This window comes from Monodelphis domestica, chromosome 6 (genome assembly GCF_027887165.1).
Source record: "Monodelphis domestica isolate mMonDom1 chromosome 6, mMonDom1.pri, whole genome shotgun sequence".
Classification (NCBI taxonomy): Eukaryota; Metazoa; Chordata; class Mammalia; order Didelphimorphia; family Didelphidae; genus Monodelphis; species Monodelphis domestica.
Window position 1 is genome coordinate 80,250,664 of NC_077232.1, and position 18,535 is coordinate 80,269,198.

General features: G+C 35.9%; 1 protein-coding gene across 8 annotated transcripts in view; it reads right to left on the reverse strand.

Annotated features, from left to right (window-relative positions):
• ZFYVE28 (zinc finger FYVE-type containing 28) overlaps positions 1-18,535 on the reverse strand; it is a 267,258-nt gene that overhangs the window by 128,626 nt on the left and 120,097 nt on the right. For all 8 annotated transcript variants that reach the window (XR_008913103.1, XM_007496838.3, XM_007496839.3 and 5 more), the window contains 2 exons: positions 13,465-13,554; positions 9,544-9,633 (listed from right to left, as the gene is read on the reverse strand). Coding sequence is in view for 7 of the 8 variants with exons in the window: in XM_007496838.3 (XP_007496900.1) it covers positions 9,544-9,633; positions 13,465-13,554 (180 nt within the window). In the remaining variant the exon portion in view is untranslated. The remainder of the gene's footprint in view (positions 1-9,543; positions 9,634-13,464; positions 13,555-18,535) is intronic.

Genomic DNA, 18,535 nt, shown 5'->3' on the forward strand with positions numbered 1-18,535 from the left:
ATTCTATTGCTGGCAATTTTTACTGTGATTTAAATTTGAATCAAAACAAATTTAAAGAAAAACTAGTCAGAGAAGGATATGGGTAGATCTAGTCAAAGGAAAATGAAATTTTAACAAAGAGGGTAAGTTTAATGATATTTGAGCTCCTTTCTACTTCTCTTGGAATATTTCATGAAATCTATATTTACTGGTAAATCTTACTAAGTTTACAGTGAGCAGGAGATAGTCTGCCAAGAATGAAAAGCTTTAATTTCATGGATAAAATAAAGTTTTATGAGAAGAGACAGAGAGTTGGTGACATTTTTATCTTCCACATGATAAAGCAACAAGAGAAAGAGCAGCCACCTGAAAATCCTAATCAATGGAGAAATAATTTATAGAAATGGGAATAACCTTGGGAGAAAGTAATCACACATCTTGTAATTGATGTAGTTTTTAAAAAAAAGGAATGTTGCAGGATTAGATAGGACTTTAAGAAAATAAACAGAAAAATTAGAATTAAAGAGCAAGACATTTTAAAGGCACTCACATCTGAATAGCTCAAATAGGTTTGCAAAATGCTTTAAATAGATTCTTATCTAACTTGATCCTCCTAACAACCTTTTGAGGGAGGTACTATTATCCCCATTTTAAAGATGAGGGAATTGAGGCTCAGAGAAATTAAAATGATTTGCCCAGGGTTACATAGCTAGTAAGTGACAGAGATGAGGTTTAATGTAGCTGTTTAACTATATCAACAAACTAGAGATGGGCACAAGTCACTGTTATTTTTAAAAAGAGAAAATATGAGTCAGAAGTACAGTCAGAATCATATTTACCCCTGGAAATAAGTTTAGATCAATTTGTTAATAAATGCTTTAGGACAATTTAGAAAAAGAGATAACATAGGATCCCTAATAACAAGTCATGACAAAAACAACTTCATATAACAACTAAATAGATAAATAGATAGATGTAGATATAATAGTGTAAGGTTTATGAGGCAATTTCTCTATAACCATCCTGTAGGGAGGTAACATGATTATTGTCCTAAGAAAAGTGAGGCATTGAATGCTTAAGTGACTTGTCCAGAGTCATAGTTAAGAAGGATTAGAGATAGGGGAGTGGAGCCAAAATGGAGGAGTAACTAGAGAGCAGCACCATTTCACCAGGAAAATCCTCCCTGATCAAGAGTAAAATATCATCACAAATGAATACAGGAGTGAAGGATTCAACAAAGAGACAGAGTGAAACAACCCTCAAAAGAGGAGAAACCCAAAAGGTAGGCAGAGACAATCTGGGGACCTGGGGGCTAGCAAGAGGCAAAGCAGTGAGTGAAGAACAAGCCAAGAGCAAGCCACGCCCCACACATCTGCTCTCACAGGTTCTAAGCTTAAGTTCTGTCTAGCCGGCAGACCCTGAGATCCTACTGGGGCAAGTAGGGATCCAAGTCAACTCACACCCCTTGAAATTTCAAACCTGTGGAGAACTCCAGAGTCCCATCCCAGGGCAATCTGGGCTGAAGGGGGTGATCCACATGGATCCAGAGCTTTGAAGCCAGGAATCCCAGCCTGGGCTTGGGGTAAGGACATAATCCACAGTTTGGAATGAGGACACAGTTCTCAGGGGGAACATCCCTGGGATCTTTTTGCCCAAAACTAAAGGGGGAGCTCCAAGACAGGACTATTAAGGCTATGCCTAATTGAATCAAGAATACTTTGAGAAAAAAAATTGAGCCTAAGCCTGGGGCTACAATTTGATCAGCATCTGACCTGATCAGTTACAGAGTAAGATCAAAACCTTACACCCAAACCTGAGGAAAGTAAGCTACCAACGGCTCAAGGACCAATTGAATCAGCATGGGTATGGGACTATTAGAGCTCTCAGCCCTCAGACCATCTGGTAACCCATAAAATAAGCCAAAAATAGCATCAAGGAAGGACTGAAGTTTAAGAGGGTACCTCAACTTCCCAGAAAACAGAGCCTACCTATAATTAAATAGGAAAAATGAGCAGACAACCAAAAAAGCACCCAACTCTAAAGAATTATTATGGAGACAAAGAGCAAGGTACAGACACAGAAGGGGACAGTGAAAGCAAAGGAAACACATGCAAAGTCCAAAAGAAAAATATGGAATGGACACAGAATCTGGAAGATCTCAAAAAAGACTTTGAAAACCAATTAAGAGAGGTAGAGGAAAAGTGAGGAAGAGAAATGAAAGTGATGCAAGAAAGGAAAGGAATACAAGAAGAAAGGAAAGGAATGCAAGAATAAATGAGTCAACTGAAAAAGGAGAATCAAAAATTGACAGAGAAAACCAGGCTTTAAAAATAAGAATTGACCATCTAGAAACTAACGATTTCCTGAGAAATCAAGAAACAATAAAGCAGAATCAAAGAAATGAAAAAAAGAGAAAAACATGAAATATCTTATTGAAAGAACAACTGCCCTAGAAAATAGGTCTAGGAGAGATAATCTGAGAATTGTTGGACTACCTGAAAGCCAGGATGATGAAAAAAACCTTGGATATCATATTACAAGAAATTATCAAAGATAACTGCCATGAAAGAGAAATCTTTACTCTATTGTCTATCCTGAGTTAACACTAACTTAAGTACCTCACTAGATTATGAAGACAGGATTAACTCTCTTTTGTCTACCCTTTGACTGAATTAATACAAGCTTGAACTAGGTGGAGGAGCTCACAAACCACTTAGTGAATTCATACCCTACCTAGTGCTAGGTGAGAAGCCAGCAAGATACTTGAAGAACTCCACCTTTTTTCTAACTCAAACAGTCAAAAACTTGTAAGAGTTCCCACTCAGAAACTGTGAATCCTTTGGATGAATATTTACCCTCCCCCCCAGAAGGTGGGAACTGGTTCCTACAAACACTGCCCTCTGGGCAGTGCTAGACAATTTGGAAGCTGTGATGGGCCCCTGTAAAGACGGGAGAAGACAAGAAGTCACTATAAAAGGCCCTGAATTTCTGAGGCTAAAAGGAAGTGACTCCAAGAAGGAAGTCAGCTTCAAGAAGAAGTTAGACTTCAAGAAGGAAGTCAGCTTATGGAAGAAGGTTGGCTCAAGGGAAATAGTTGGCCTCAGGAGTCACCTTCAGCTCCAGTCATTGTCTTGACCTGCCTCTTGGAGGGAACTTGGATGAATGGATAGCTGGCTTTCCCTTCCTGTCTTCTGGAGAGAGTCTAATTCTGGTTGAAGGTTAATAAGTCCTGGCTGAGCCAAGCACTGGAACAATATTTAGTTAGATAGGTTAATGTCTTCTCTACACTTTTGTATTTCATTTACTTTTATTATTTCCACCTCTTTTGTAAATAAAAGCTATCAAAGTCATTTTTACTTTGAGCAATAATACTTTGAATCACATATTTTAGTCAAACCCTTAATTTTTACCCCTACACTGCCCAGAGATCCAAGAAAAAGTACTGGAGATGAGATATGAGCTCAGATCATCTTGTTTTCCATTAACCTGGAGAACTATCATATCCATCATTCAAAGAAATACTGTCAGCACTGGGTCATACATGTGATTCTTTAGGTTGGGATCAAGTAGGCAACAGAGAGATGACTTTGAGTGACACTGAAACAGCACCCAGTGGCTGCTGCCTAACAGAAATCCAAGAAAGTAAAAGCTTGTAACATGAGAGGTAAATAGCAGAGATAGCGATCTCTTGTTGTAATGTAGGGTCTTGACTAAACAGTATTCAGGGGAGTTGTAAAAAGAACTCCAGCCTTCTAATAATTATTGTACCTTCTTTAATCTCTACTTTGTTTTCTTCTAACTACCCCCTATCTGGTACTAGGGTCTCATAAAGGACCCTCAATAAAAAGTGGGAATTTCATGACAGTGTGTCTGTCATATCACTAAATTCTCAATTTGCAATAGTTTGAATCTTTGCTCTTGCAAGTTTCCCTATAAAGAGCCTCAGCTGCTGCTTGAGTGAATCCAAGGATGTGACCCCATAATTTAGCTTGTTTGTCTAGACATGAGAGGGTATTGTGGATATAAAAATGAAACAGAGGGAACTTTCAAGAGATAATGTGCTGCTTGCTTTCATTAACCTGGATACCAGAAGAACTCAATACATATTTCTAAAGGTTATAGAACTCTACTAATAGTCATTTACAGGGTATCTCTAATAAAAAATTTTCTGCATGACTGAGAATGTTAATTATCATCTCATGCAATTTATAATTTCCTATATTCTCCTCTCAGCAGTATGGTCATCAGATAAAATAATTGCCACTGAGGTGCTGAAGTCTTTCAAAGCAATTTAAATGAACACCTCTCTTTTCTTCCTTTGACTTGCAGGTTGAGCACTTTTGTTTTCATCTTGCATGATAAATTACACCATCCTCAGGATATGACCTTATTAACTTCCAGACCTGCCATTTCTTAATTGAAACTCTTTTACATCTATCTTTACTCTTTATATTTTCTTCAAAATCTAGACTCCATTCATGCTTTATAAGTTAGCATAGTGTCCCCTAAATCTGTCGACCTATTTCCACAAAAAATGATGAAAGAGATAGCACTAAAGGATGAATATAGGAGCAATGTTGCAATGTAGGAGAAATGCTCCTAGGTGGTCAAAATTCAGACTTGAAAAGCTTAAAAACTGGTATTCCAGAGACTCTATACTATGGTAATTTAGTAGAATGTTTCCCTAGTTTTCTCTTTCCCATCTCATTGTCTTAGGAGTTTTCTTGCCTTGGAGGTTGGTTTAGTGGAAGCTAACTCCTATATGCTCCTCTGTGTGAGACCTGAAGGGTAAGTACCACAAATGGGAGTGAGTATTGATGCTGGGGCAGTTGCCTCCTAGAGGGTCTTAGATGTATATTTGTATCTTAGTGAGGTGAGGTATAGAGAAACAGAGAAGCAAGTGCTTGAATCTCACTTTTAAGACAATATACCCAGGATGCAACTTCTATGGCTACCCTAGATGTATGGGCGGAGAAGGTAGATATATGTCCACGTATGTTAAAGAGAAGGGTTTGGGGATTTGGGGATTTGGGGGGTGAATTGAATTGGGTCGGTAGGTTGAAAGTTCCTTGGGTCCACCCAGGAATCATTTTCTGATTGGCCTAAATATTAAAGACTTCCAGGGAAGCAAAACTTGGTTGTATGTTAATCAGAAGGAAAATGGATTTGGGGTTTTGGAAGATTGGTCATACTTATTAGGAAGTTTTACATGGTTAAAAACTGAACCAATATCTTTTGCTCTGGAGTAAAACATGGTGAAGACCTTAACTACTGATAAGTATAGGAAATGAGAAAAATAGAAACCAGATGTATAAAAACATTGCTAATAAAGGAAACAAAATTCTATTCACAAAGCCTTATTTGGAAGATTTAAATAATAAATGTTTAAATGAACACTTTAGATGAAGCAAAAATACATGGAAATGGGAGGGGGGGAGAGTTTGTTTTTGTTTGTTTGTTTTGGGTCTATATACACTCTCTCTTCTTTAACAGACCAGGGGCATAACTAACCACCCTTTAATTTGGGATGTGGATATTAGTCAAATATTGGTTAGGTTTACTGAACTGCCTTTTTTCATTTTCTTTTTAAAATCTTGTTATAGGGATATTCCACTAGGTGAGGAAAATGAGAAGTTTATATTCAGAAATGAATGTGTTATAAAGACAAAAAGTATCAATGCAAATAAGATTTAAAATTTTTTGCAGAAATGCATATAACTTTTTACAATAAGCAATGCAAGCCTTTTTTCATATTAATACCAGAATGACTGTAAAAGTGAATAATTTAAAAAGAATTACAAAGAAAATGTGCTTCTAGCTTCAGATTGATTTTTAAACCACATCCTTGGCTGGTGTAAGCTATTATACTATATTCTATTGTGCAGCAAGCATTTTACCTAGACCTTTACTGTCTAGGCGAAGTTGAAATTTTCAAATTTTAATTAGAAACTGAGAAAAATTTGCTAAGAAAATGAGATCTTGTGTTGATGCAGTGGAAAGCAGAAGTATATCATGTGGTTTAACCCACTTCTAAAAAAGGGTAACATTCATCTAAATTCAATGCAACTTTAAGATTATTCATGCCAGCAATCCCATTATCTGCAACCAAAATGATCACAGGGCTTTGAAAAGTCATCTCTGAATATTACTGTGTAATAAGCAATGATGACTCATGAATACAAAGAATAGTGGGAATATTTATATAAACTAATGCAGAGTGAAATAAGCAGAACCAAAAACACAATATGCACAATGACCATGGAAATAGAAAGAACAACTACAAAACAATAGAAATGTGCAAGATAATAATAATGATCAAAATTGGTCCTGGAGAAGAGAAAAACCCATTCCTTCCTTTCCTTCCCTTTCCCTTTTCTTTTCCATGAAGAAGAGGGTTATAGAGGTGAAAGGTGGTACTCTCAGATTTTTCTGATTTTTTTTTATTAGCTTTGCTGAATGATTTTTCCCTTATTATTTTTTTTTTCAGGGATGGCTTTCCCTAGGAAGGGGGAAGGACACATTGGGAAAAATAGGTGACACAAAAACAGAAAATATTCATATAGATTTACTTAATTTAAAAAACCTACCTTAAACAAGTGATTTTATCAAAGTTTTAAGTCAGGTTTTTATTTACATTTTCTGTACTGTAGCAAAACCGAAAACCATTGCCTTTGATTTTGTTCCTTTTGACTTTTGGAAAAAAAAATAATCTTGAGGAAAAGGAAACATCATAATTTAAAGAAACAAATAACTATCTCATTCTTGCCTTATGGCATAGTGATATGAATATGAATATGAATATAAAACATTTTAAGCCTTCCAATATAGGAATGTAGCCACAACCTCATTCTGTTTGAATCTCCAAAGTACTTCATTAAAAAAAAAGAATATGAATAGATTGTGGCATTCCATAAATATTTTTAGTTAGCATTTGCATTTTTTCTAGAAATAAGTTACTCCTAAGACTGGTCTGAAAAACTAAATATACAAATCTATTAGCTACACCTGTGTTAGTACACTACATATTTGCTTGAGAAGCTTAAGATCCATGGCCATATTTCCATACAATATGATCCTTTTTGCAGTAGGGAGAAACTCATTGAATACCTGAATCCTGACTACTTGACCTTCCAGGCATACTGTCTTCTTCATCCACTTCCTTTCATTAATGAGAGGTGTAGAAGAGGAGCAATATAGAAAGTGTCATTATAGGGAGAAGGTTTCTCCATTCTATCTCCTCCAATCCCTATTCCATCAATTCCACAACAATAGATGCTAAAAATGCTTCTCCTTACTACATTTGCCTTGTAGGCAATAAGAAGCATGAATGATTTTCCCCTGGGTTCTATACAGTTCTAGATCTCCATTTACTGGCCTTGTAAACTAGGCACTTAAGAAATATTTAGAAAGCACCTACTATGAGTCAGCCATTGGGGATACATAGACAAAAAATAATGAAGCTATCTTTCTCCTCAAGAGCTTACCTTCTGTCAGAGAAGACCTTATAGATATATGCAAAATAGATGCAAAACAAATATAATTGAGAGGGCACTAGTAGCTGAGAGGAAAGGTCTTGTACAAGGACACTGGAATAGAGTTTTGAAGGAAACAATGAACTCTTAATTAGTTTTAGCTAAGGGAATGTATTCCAGACATGGGGGGCAGGCAGAGTATAAAAACATGGTGATGGAAGATGAAGCAATATAGTCAGTTTGGTTCGGCCTTAGTGTGCAAAAAGAGGAATAATGTACAACAAGGATTTAAAGGTAAGTTGGGGGCAGGATGTGCGTGTTTTAAAAGCCATATTGATGCATCTAGAACTGATTTCAGAAGCTCTACAGAACTGAGCTTATTAAGCAAGGAAGTGATGTGATCAGCTTGACATTTTAGGAAGCTCACTTTGGCAGCTATGTGACAAATAGGCGAGAGGAGGGAAAAACTTGAGGCAAAGAAAGAAATTAGGAAGGTGTTATGGTCTACACAAGAAGTAATTAAATTTTGAACCAATAAAATTTTTAACTTAGTTTAAGGCTAAGAATTGAACATGGTGGTCATGTGAGTAAAGAGAAGGGAACTTATGTGAGAGATGCTGTGGAGTTAGAAACAACACCTAGTAGTTGACTTTATGTTTGAGGTGACACAGAGGGAAGGGTGGGGATAATGAGAAAACTGAAAAAAAATGGGGGGGGGGACTAGAATCTAGTCTTCAATAGAAAAGGGTAACCAGAGGAGGGTGGATTTGGGGGGAGAAAGATAACAAATTCTGTTTTGGACTTGGTGAGTCTGAAAAGTTCAATAAGATTTTAGAATTATGTATCTAAAGGGAGTTCAAGAGGGAGACTTAGAAACTTGGGCTAGAGTACAAACACACACACACACGCAAGCTTTCTACAATACATATACACACACATACATGGGACCAATTGCAAAGAGATGATCATTTAACTCCTGGGAACTGATGAGGTCACCAAGAAAGGACAAAGGAGAGGACAGAGGAGAGAGAAGAAGGTCCAGGACCAAGCTTGGGGAGATATCTACAGTCACTATGTGGGATAATATTGATAAATCTGCATAGAAGCCTGAAAAGGAAGGGTCAGATAGGTAAGCGACCAATACCACAGAAACATGAACAGAAGAGAGCATCAAAGAGGCAAGGGTGGTCAATTGGATCAAATACTGTAGAGAAGGATTAAGAGAAGGCCATCAGGTCTGGCAAGTGACAGATCTAAGACAGAGAACAGTTCTTATTGCTTATTCCTAATTATAATTCATACAGAATCCTTCCAGTATAGATATGACCACCCTGATTCAATGTATTTGTAATTCTCAATTGTTTCTGTCTCAGTTTCAACTCTAACCCAGCATCTAGGACAATTGCTCTTTTGGCTCTGGGACTTTCATGGTAGATTCCTGTTTGTCTCTCATCCTGTTATCTGGGCAACCGGAAAACTGATTATATCTATGCTACATACTATGTCCCACACTACAAGTATTTGAAGACTCGGGATCCATTACTTTGTATGACCAAGTCATAATGTCATTACACACCTTTGTCATAAAGACAAAATATTTTCAAGCTACAACATGATGACAAAAGTTATTTGGAAAAAGCCTTTTATTCCCTAAGTCATACTAGATTACTTCAAGTGGTTAAAAAAAAAGTGGTGTATCTTGGTATTGTGTAAAGAAATTTGTGTAAAGAAAATTGTGTAAAGAAAATTAGATTAAGAATCAAGAAACATAGGTTCTATTATAGTTGTATTACTCATGAGCTGTGTGACTTGGAGAAAGCCACTTAACTTTTCTATGCCTTATTGTCATCTCTTAAATGGGGATAATAATATTTGTGCTACTTTGAAAAGTTGTTGAAAAGATCAAACATTAAAATATAAGTAAATGATTTGGAAAAGCTAAAAATTCTATGAAAAATATAGTTATTATTTAATAACACTTTAAAATAGTTTTGCTTTTTATAGTCTTATTCTTTTTCTCAGTGACCTGGTTTTTTCAAAGGTAACAAATGAGATAGCTAAACCTCTCAAATAAATATTATCTAATACTTACCAGACAATGGCTAATCTTGGAATTGTAAACATTAATGCTGGTTCATAGTCATCAATCATGTCTTGAGTGAGGTATCCAAGCTTTAGAGCTCTAGAAAATTAAAAAAAATATGAATAACTTATAACTTTTTCAAGCAAATTACATACAAATCAACAGAATTTTTAAAATGGCAATTTTAAGAATAAGGGAAGAATAAAGTGATGGCTGCCAATTCTTTTGCCAATTCACTGACCCAAATACAAAATCCACTGTCCCACCAAATTAAGAGGAAACAAATACCTTAAAGAAGGTGTTAGTAATACAGTGTATGCTCATTTCCCCATTTTCTTTGGTAAAGTCACTAATAATAATTAATACTTTATGTCTGTACCTCCAGCTCCACAGTGCCTTATACTGTCATAGTTAACACATAAAACCTTTTAAAATTTTGATTGGAAGAACCATAGAGAATTCTTTCATTCCTCAAAACAGCTCACCAATATAGGAATGTTTTGCAAATAAATCAACTTGGAGAAAGCAACTTTCCACTATCAAAAACAATGTTATCCTCTTGGATATAGAGATTATGGTCCCTTCAGACTCATGAATGTATGAAAAGCACTGTGCTAACACTGCTAAAAAACAACAACAACAAAAACAAAAAGCTCAAGCTCTAACATATAAACAAAGTCAGCTTCAAGGCAGATGAAAAGGTCTTCAAGTCCCAAAGGATTCAGTATAAGGTACAGAGGACAAGGTTCAGGGGTCATTAGGGACATAACCTATTCTCTCTTCTCCACTTATGCAATGAAGAAAGCCCAAGTCTTTATCATCTTCATTCAGGTCTACTGTAATAGCCTCCTAATTAGTTCCTCTAGTTCTTACCTCTCCTCTTTTTAATCTTTCATCCACATGGTTGTTAACATTCTACCTTGAGTACAAGTCTACGTTATTCTTCTGCTCATTTATCTTCAGTGGCTCCCTGCTTCCTCAAGAATAAAATATGAATTTTTCAGCTTGACATGTAAAGTCCTCCTAGCTACCTTTCCAGATTCATTTCATATTCCTTTTTATACCCTGTATGCTACAGTGAAATTAGACCACTGGTTAATCTATAAATTCAATATTTCATTTTTGGTCTCTGTGCCTTCATAGAAATCTGTCCCCAGTGCCTTTTCTTCATGCAAGAAGAATACCACCCATGAAAAACCTATTCTTTCCTGATGCACCCCCAATTCTACTCCATTATGGTAAATATTTTCTTTCTCCTCAAAAGATCTCATATTTCCTTCTAAATGGTTATATTCTGTTCTATGTCCATTTCCTGCCCTGAAAGAATGCAAGCTCCTTAAGGGCAATCAATTGCTATTTCATTTTTGTCTGTCTAGGTTCTGGTCAAGATGGCAGCTTAGAGGCAGCAAAAATTCAGACCTCTGTAAACCCTTCCTCATTGATCAAAAACACAGCACTTCCAGGGGACTGAAAACCAAATCAAACAAGACAGAGCTAGGCAACCCTCCTCCTGGATCCAACTTAAAAGGTATGCCTCCCAAAAAGTCTGAACTCTAGGATCCATGGATTTAAGGGGAAGGAAGAAGGAAGGTCCCAGGACCACACCCCCACATACAGAGTTGAGCTTCCAGAGGTGGTTGGAATCTCTGGGCTAGCAAGGGTCCTAGTCTGGAGGGAGAACCTTACTGGCAAAGCTGTGTCAGGTTCAGGGCATAGGATACAGGCAGTGTAGAGGCAGCTGGAGGAGAAGCACAGAGTAGGCATCCCAGTCTCAGCTGAAAGGCTTCAGCCCCCCCCCCATCCTTTCTGGAGGTTTTGGCCTCAGGTCACAGCCAGATTTGCAGATCAACGTCTCTGCCCTAGCTGAATCTCATCAATAAGGACAGATAATAAGCCTTCAGAGGGCAGAGGAGCTCAAGCTCGAACATCTCTCACCCACAGACTCATCTGAGAGCTTCACTGCCTGAGCTCCAAGGGGCAAAAGCAACAATAAACTACAGGCAACAACCTTGACCACAGGGCAGGAAGCTGAGCTCCTTCTCAGCTTCTGCTGTCAGCTGGGGAAGATCAGACTATCTGACCAAATAGTAGAACATCCCAAACTCACAGATCCAGCACAAAATGAGAGGAGCACAACTATAGGCAACTACAAAAGTGAAAAAAGGGGGAAATATGAATAAAAAACAGAAAAAGAAAACAGAAATTACAATCGACAGCTTCTATCCAGGCAATGAACAAAGAGCAAATGAAACAAGAGGATCAAGGAACACCAAGCAAAAGCACAGAAACTCCAGCAAATTGGACACAGGCTTTGGAAGAACACAAAATACAATTCAAAAAACAATTAAGAGAGACTGAAGACAACTGGTAAAAAGAACTTAGAAAGCAAAATAAATTATCTGGAAACAAAAAAAAATAGTGTCTTGAAAGCCAAAATTAATCAGCTTAAAAATGAGGCAAAGGAGATGAAAGATGAAGCAAAGAAAATGAAAGATGACCTCCAAAGAAAATCAGACCAGAAGGAGAAGGATGACCAAAAATCCAGGGATGAAATTCAGTCTTTAAGAACCAGAATACAACAACTAGAATTAAGTGACTCCACAAGGCAGCAGGAAACTATAAAGGAAAATCAAAAGAATGAAAAAAATTGAAGAAAATATGAAACAACTCATCCACAAAACAGAAGTTTTAGAAAATCGTTCCAGGAGAGACAACTTAAGAATCACTGGTCTATCAGAAGACTGTGACAAAAGAAAAAGCCTGGACATCATTCTACAGGAAATTATTTAAGAAAACTGACCCAACATTCTAGAGTAAGAGGGTAAAGTGGAGCTTGATACAATCCACAGATCACTTCCTGTACTTAATCCCAACTGACAACACCCAGGAATGTTATAGCCAAATTCAAGAACTACCAGACCATGGAAAAAATATTACAAGCTGCTAAGAAGTCATTCAGATACTATGGAACTACAGTTAGGATAAGATAGGATTTTGCTGCATCTACACTGAAGGACCAAAAGGCATGTTATATGATATTCCAGAAAGCAAGGGAACTAGGTCTACAACCAAGAATCAACTACCCAGCAAAACTGACTATATTCTTATAGGGGAAAGTATGGTCATTTAATAAAATAGAATACTTCCAAGTATTCATAAATAAAATACTGGACTTGAACAGAAAATTTGATGCCCAAACATTTTTGTCTATCTGTCTACAGTATCCTGCATATATTAGGTAGTTAATAAAAATTGTCACACTAACCTGAATTGATGACAGAGATCCCTAGAGCATTGACCACTCGATTTAATATCAATTTAATATCAACCCATCCTTTCAACCTATGCCAGTTTTCCCTGACAATTGGTTAATTCATTTAACTATTTTTCTTTTTCTTTGTATCTCCAATATTTAGCAAAGTGACTGGCATATGTGTAATGAATGCTCATTGTGGGGCAGTCAGGTGACCCAGTGTATAAGAAAGCCAGGCACGGAGATGGGAGATCCTAGGTTCAAATCTAGCCTAAGATACTTCCTAGTTGTGTGACCCTTAGCAAGTCACTTAATACCTATTGCCTACCCCTTCCTGTTCTTCTGCATTGAAATCAATATTAAGTGTTGATTCTAAGCCAAAAGGCAAGGAATTTAAAATAAATAAATAGATAAAAGCTTATTGACTGAGTAGCTGGCAATTTATCTATCTGACTAATTTAAAATAGGGTTCTACATGAAAAATACCTGAAATTTTCAACACTGTTCTAGCTAGACCCTAAATAGTAAAAAATTATGATTCTTGGAATTGCTCCACTCTCAACCCCATCAGCTCTTAGGAAGTAATATTTCCCAATCATAAGTTATTTGCTAATCCTATGAAAAACTAAAATGCAGGCAAATAAAAAGTGTAATGAATTAGTTACTTGTATTCTTACCTCTCTACTGTTTCACAAAAAAGGACGATTACCTCCTGTTGTACATAATATTCTTTAGGCGACTTTACTGGTACCATCGCTGAGACATAGCTAAAAAGATGACAAAGTATTATGTTTTGATTACAAAACGATGAAATTTTCCCTCTCCAAATAGCTCAATATCTTTGATGAAAACCAAATAAATGGATAAACAGTTTAATTATAACATCGACCCTTTTAAGTGGGCAATCTTACAAATGCATCAATTTTTAATAATAGTAAAAAATGAAAATAATTCACAACTATAGTTTTTTGGTTACTGAAGTAGGTGACAGATCAATTAAATATTTTTCTAGGTAATAATATTCTGGAATGCTAATTTTGGCTTGAGTTCACTAAAACTGTTTACTTGTCTTCTTGATGTTGCTGAATGCTTTGTTTTCTGTTATTTATAATTAAAAAAATAAGAAACAAGAATTATAAAACAATGATTCCTAGGAAAACTTTGTCAGGAAAAATATCACTATTTGAGCATCCAAATCCAAAGGAAATAGAAAGCTAGATGCAGGAATGAAGAGTTAAGTCTTGGCGTAATTATTAATTCAAATGGCAAAATGCAGGACTTGTCAAAGGAACTGAACGCTTTTTTTTACTTAAAACTGTCTCCTCAAAGTTCTGCCTCTTTCTTGATGGTCGCATGCATTACCAGTCTCCAAAGTGCATTGATAGTTTTAATCTGCATTTTAAGCTCTCTTTATTTTAGAATCTGAGTGAGGAAAAGAAAGGAATTCCAAGTAAAATTTGACACAAATTCTAGTCTTTAAGGAAGCAGACCTCAAAAGGTTCACAGAAGGCATTACAAAGAATAAGAAAGGAAAAGAGCAATCTAAATAGAGCAAAACAGTTATATAAGAAGTAGACAAGTAGATTTTTAATATATTTTTAATTATGTCATGTTTTTATGTCATTTCTAAATATTTCCCTCAATCTAAGTCTCAATATAAATCAAATCAGTTCTTGGTTAAAAAAAAAAAAGATTAGAAAATGAAAAAAAAACCAAGTAGTGAAAACAACCAACATACTGATGATGTTAGTCATGTTCATCAGTATATAGTGTATACCTTTTATCATCCACTTCTACAACAAAAGGAGATGTTTTTTCTCATTTTTAAAAATTAAGTTTAGGGTATAGCTAGTGGCTCAGTTGATAGAGAACCAAGAAGTGGTAGGTTCAAATAAAGCCTTAAATACTTCATAGCTATGTGACCCTGGGCAAAACTAACACAGTTTTGCTCCCAAGAGAGAAGGTAAGAGGTTTGTTTTTAGAGTAAGTCAAGTCATTTTAATTACGCACTATTCGATTTCAGAATTTTGCTCTATTTTGTTGTTTTCTTTTACATGGACAGTTATTGTCTATGTTGTTATATAGTACTGATTATTTAATTTTGTATCAGTTCATATAAGTCCAGATATTCTGGAAGTTTATCACATTGTTTCTTTTTAATTTATTCTGACATTTTGCAATTCAGATTCTCTCCCTCCCTCCTTTTATCCCCAAGGCAGTAAATAGTCCGAAAAAAAAGTCCGTGTGCTTCATACAATATATATTTCCATATACCCCATGTTGTGATTGATGACACCCAACTCATGAAGGAAATAAAGTGAAGGGCGGTATACTCTGATTTGCAATCAGATTCCAACAAATCCCTCTTTGGTCATAATTTAGTACTTCACAGTTGATCATTGTACAGTATCTCATTTACTGTATACACTGTTATGCTGGTTCTGTTCACTTCATCTTTTATCAGTTCATAACTCTTGTTCATTATTTCTTATGGTACAGGTTTTCCTTGAGGTGTATGGGGTGCTCAGGAAGGAGTAGTATCTCTGGTATAGAGGGCTTGTTGTGCCCTCCCAGGGCAGCTCTCCAGCCTCTGACCCTCACCTGACACCCAGCTCTCACTTGTGGTTCCCAGTAGCTGCTAGCATGTGGCAGCGGCCACACCCCGGACAACGGCTTCGACAGTCCGGCCAAACCTTGTGAGGGTAGCCATCAGGTCATCGTCAACCCCTGGTGAACCAGGGCTTTGCTCACCCAGCATGTGAAGACTGCTTTGGCTGAACAGGCGGAAGAAACCAACAAGAAGGTTCAATGGCTGAGAGGGCGACGCAGCAAAGCACTGTGGAGTGCTTAGGGCGTGTTGGAGCACAAAAGACAACACGGCCACCCAATGCAGCTGAGGAAGTCTCCAGGTGTAATGACTTTTTGTGCCACTGGAGCCCGGCTTCCAATGCCGAGAGAGTGGAACTGTCTCTGTGCATCGACTTTTCCACTTAAATCTCCTTCACGCACAAGTGTCTTTGTGCACACTCACCTATCATAGATGAAAATGCACAAAGACAATCATCATTCTCGGTTCTTGAGAGACTACTACTAACACAGGTTTTCCATTGCAACCATGTATCACAGCTTGTTAGCTATTCCCCAACTGATGTACATACCCCAAGTTTCCAATCCTTTGCCACTACAAAAAGAACTGCTAAAAATATTTTTGTATGAATGGGTCCTTTTTCTTTATCTCTGTTATCTTTGGGATAAAGACTCAGTAATGGTATTGCTAGATGAAAGGAAAAGTACACTTTTTTATGGCCCTTTAGGCATGGTTCCAAAATGCTTTCTATATCAGTTGACAGTTCTATCAAGGGTATTAGGATCTCATTTTTCCTACATACTGTCCAAAATTTATCTTTTTCCTTTTTGGTCATATTAGACATTCTCATAGGTGTGAGGTGTTATATCTGTGAAATTGCAATCTATTACCCTAAAAACTACAATTCCCAGCAAAACTATGATTCGCAGGAGTCCATTCACTTCCTGTCATTACGTGCTGATGTAGACAGGAGATAAATTGGGGGGAGTTCTGTGTCTAGCCCTCTTTTCTTTTCTGTTGGTTTTGGTGGAGTGGGGATTTTGAGCAGGTAGAAAAACTTAGTCATGTGGTTCTATTTTGTCAGATAATAAACTTATAAAAATAATAAAGTATTCAACATTAATATAACTAACATATCTCACGGATGTTTTAATTTGTATTTATTCAATCAATAGTGATTTGAAGCATTTCCTCATATGACTATAGATCGTTTTAATTTCTTCATAAAGAACAGCCTATTCCTCTCCTTTGACCATTAATCATTTGGGGAATGGTTTGTATTCTTATAAATTTGCTCAGCACTCTATATATTTGAGAAATGAGGCCTCTCTTAGAAATATTTGTTACAAAACCTTTTCTAAATTTGTTTTTTCTTCTAATCTTGGTTGCATTGGTTTAATTTATAAAGAAACTTTTAAATTTAATGTAACCAAAATTAACCATTCATTTTTGTAATGCTGTATCTTATTTGATCACAAATTCTTCCTTTGTCCATAAGTCTGACAGGTAAATTTTCCCATATTCCCCTAATTTGTTTATGGTATCCTTCTTTATTTCTAGATCAAGTGCCCATTTTAACTTTATCTTGGTGAATGGTGTGAGATGTTGGCCTATGTCTAGTTTCTGCCATATTCCAGTTTTCCCAACAGTTTTTGTCAAATAGTGCGTTCTTTCTCCAGTAGCTTGGATCTTTGGGTTTATTGAACACTAGGTAATTATGGTCATTAACTATTGTGTGTTGACTTCCTATGATCTACTACTCTATTTCTTAAACTAGTATTCGAGTGTTTTGATGATTATTGCTTGATAGTATGGTATGAGCTCTGGTATGGCTAAGCCTCCTTCCTTCATATATTTTTTTTCATTTATTCCCCTTATATTCTTGACCACATGAATTTTTTCTAGTTCTAGGAAATAATTTTTGGGTTGTTTGGTTGACATGGCACTGAATAGACAAAATAACTAGGTAGAATTGACATTTTTATTATATTAGTTCAGTCTATTCTTGAATAATTAATAATTTTCCAATTATTTAGGTCTGACTTTATTTGTATGAAGTGTTTTGTAATTATGTTCATATAGTTGCTGGTTTTGTTAAATATACACCTAAGTATTTTATATTGTCTATATCTATTTTACATGGAATCTCCTTTTGTATCTCTTGCTGTTGAATATTGTTGATAATAAACAGGAGTGCTGATAATTTAGGTGAGTTTATTTTGTATTCTGCAACTTTGCTAGTTAATTGTTTCTATTAGTTTTTCAGTTGGTTCTCTGGGGTTCTCTATGTGTACCATCATATCATCTGCAAAGAGCGGTAGTTTCATTTCCTTATTGCCTATTCTAATTTCTTCCATTTTTTAGCTCTTATTGTTATAACTAGCATTTCTAGTAAAATATTAAAGAGTAGTGTGATAATGGGCATCCTTCTTTCCCCTCTGATCTTACTGGGAATGATTATAGTTTATCCCCATTAGAGATAATACTTGATGATAGCTTTAAATAGATGCTGTTTATCACTTTAAGGAAAGCTCCTTGTATTCCAATGTTTTCTAATGTTTTTATAAGGATATAATATTTTTATAAGGGTCTTGTATTTTGTCAAAGTTTTTTTCTGCATCTATTGGGATGATCATATGATTACTGTTGGTTTTGTTATTGATATGGTCAAATTACACCAATAGTTTCTCTAATAATGAACTATCATTGCATTCCTGGTATAAAAACTACCTGGTCATGGTATATGATCCATGTGATATAATGTTGTATATTCCTTGCTAGTATTTACATGAAAATTTGACATCAATAAATATTCATTAGAGAGACTGTTCTATGGCTTTCTTTCTCTGTTTCAGCTCTTCCTGGTTTGGGTATCAATACTATAATTGTATCATAAAAGGAATATGAAAAAATTCCTTTTCCCTAATTTTCCCAAATAGTTGGTGTAGTATTAGAGTTCATTTTTCTTTGAAAGTTTGACAGAATTTACTTGTAAATCCATCTGGCCCTAGGGTTTTTTCCTTAGGAAATTCATTGATAAATTGTTCAATTTCTTTTTCTTTGATAGGGTTGTTAAAATATTCAATTTCCTGTTTTGTTAACCTGAGCAGTATATATTTTTGTGAATATTCATCTACTTCACTTAGGTTATCAAATTTATT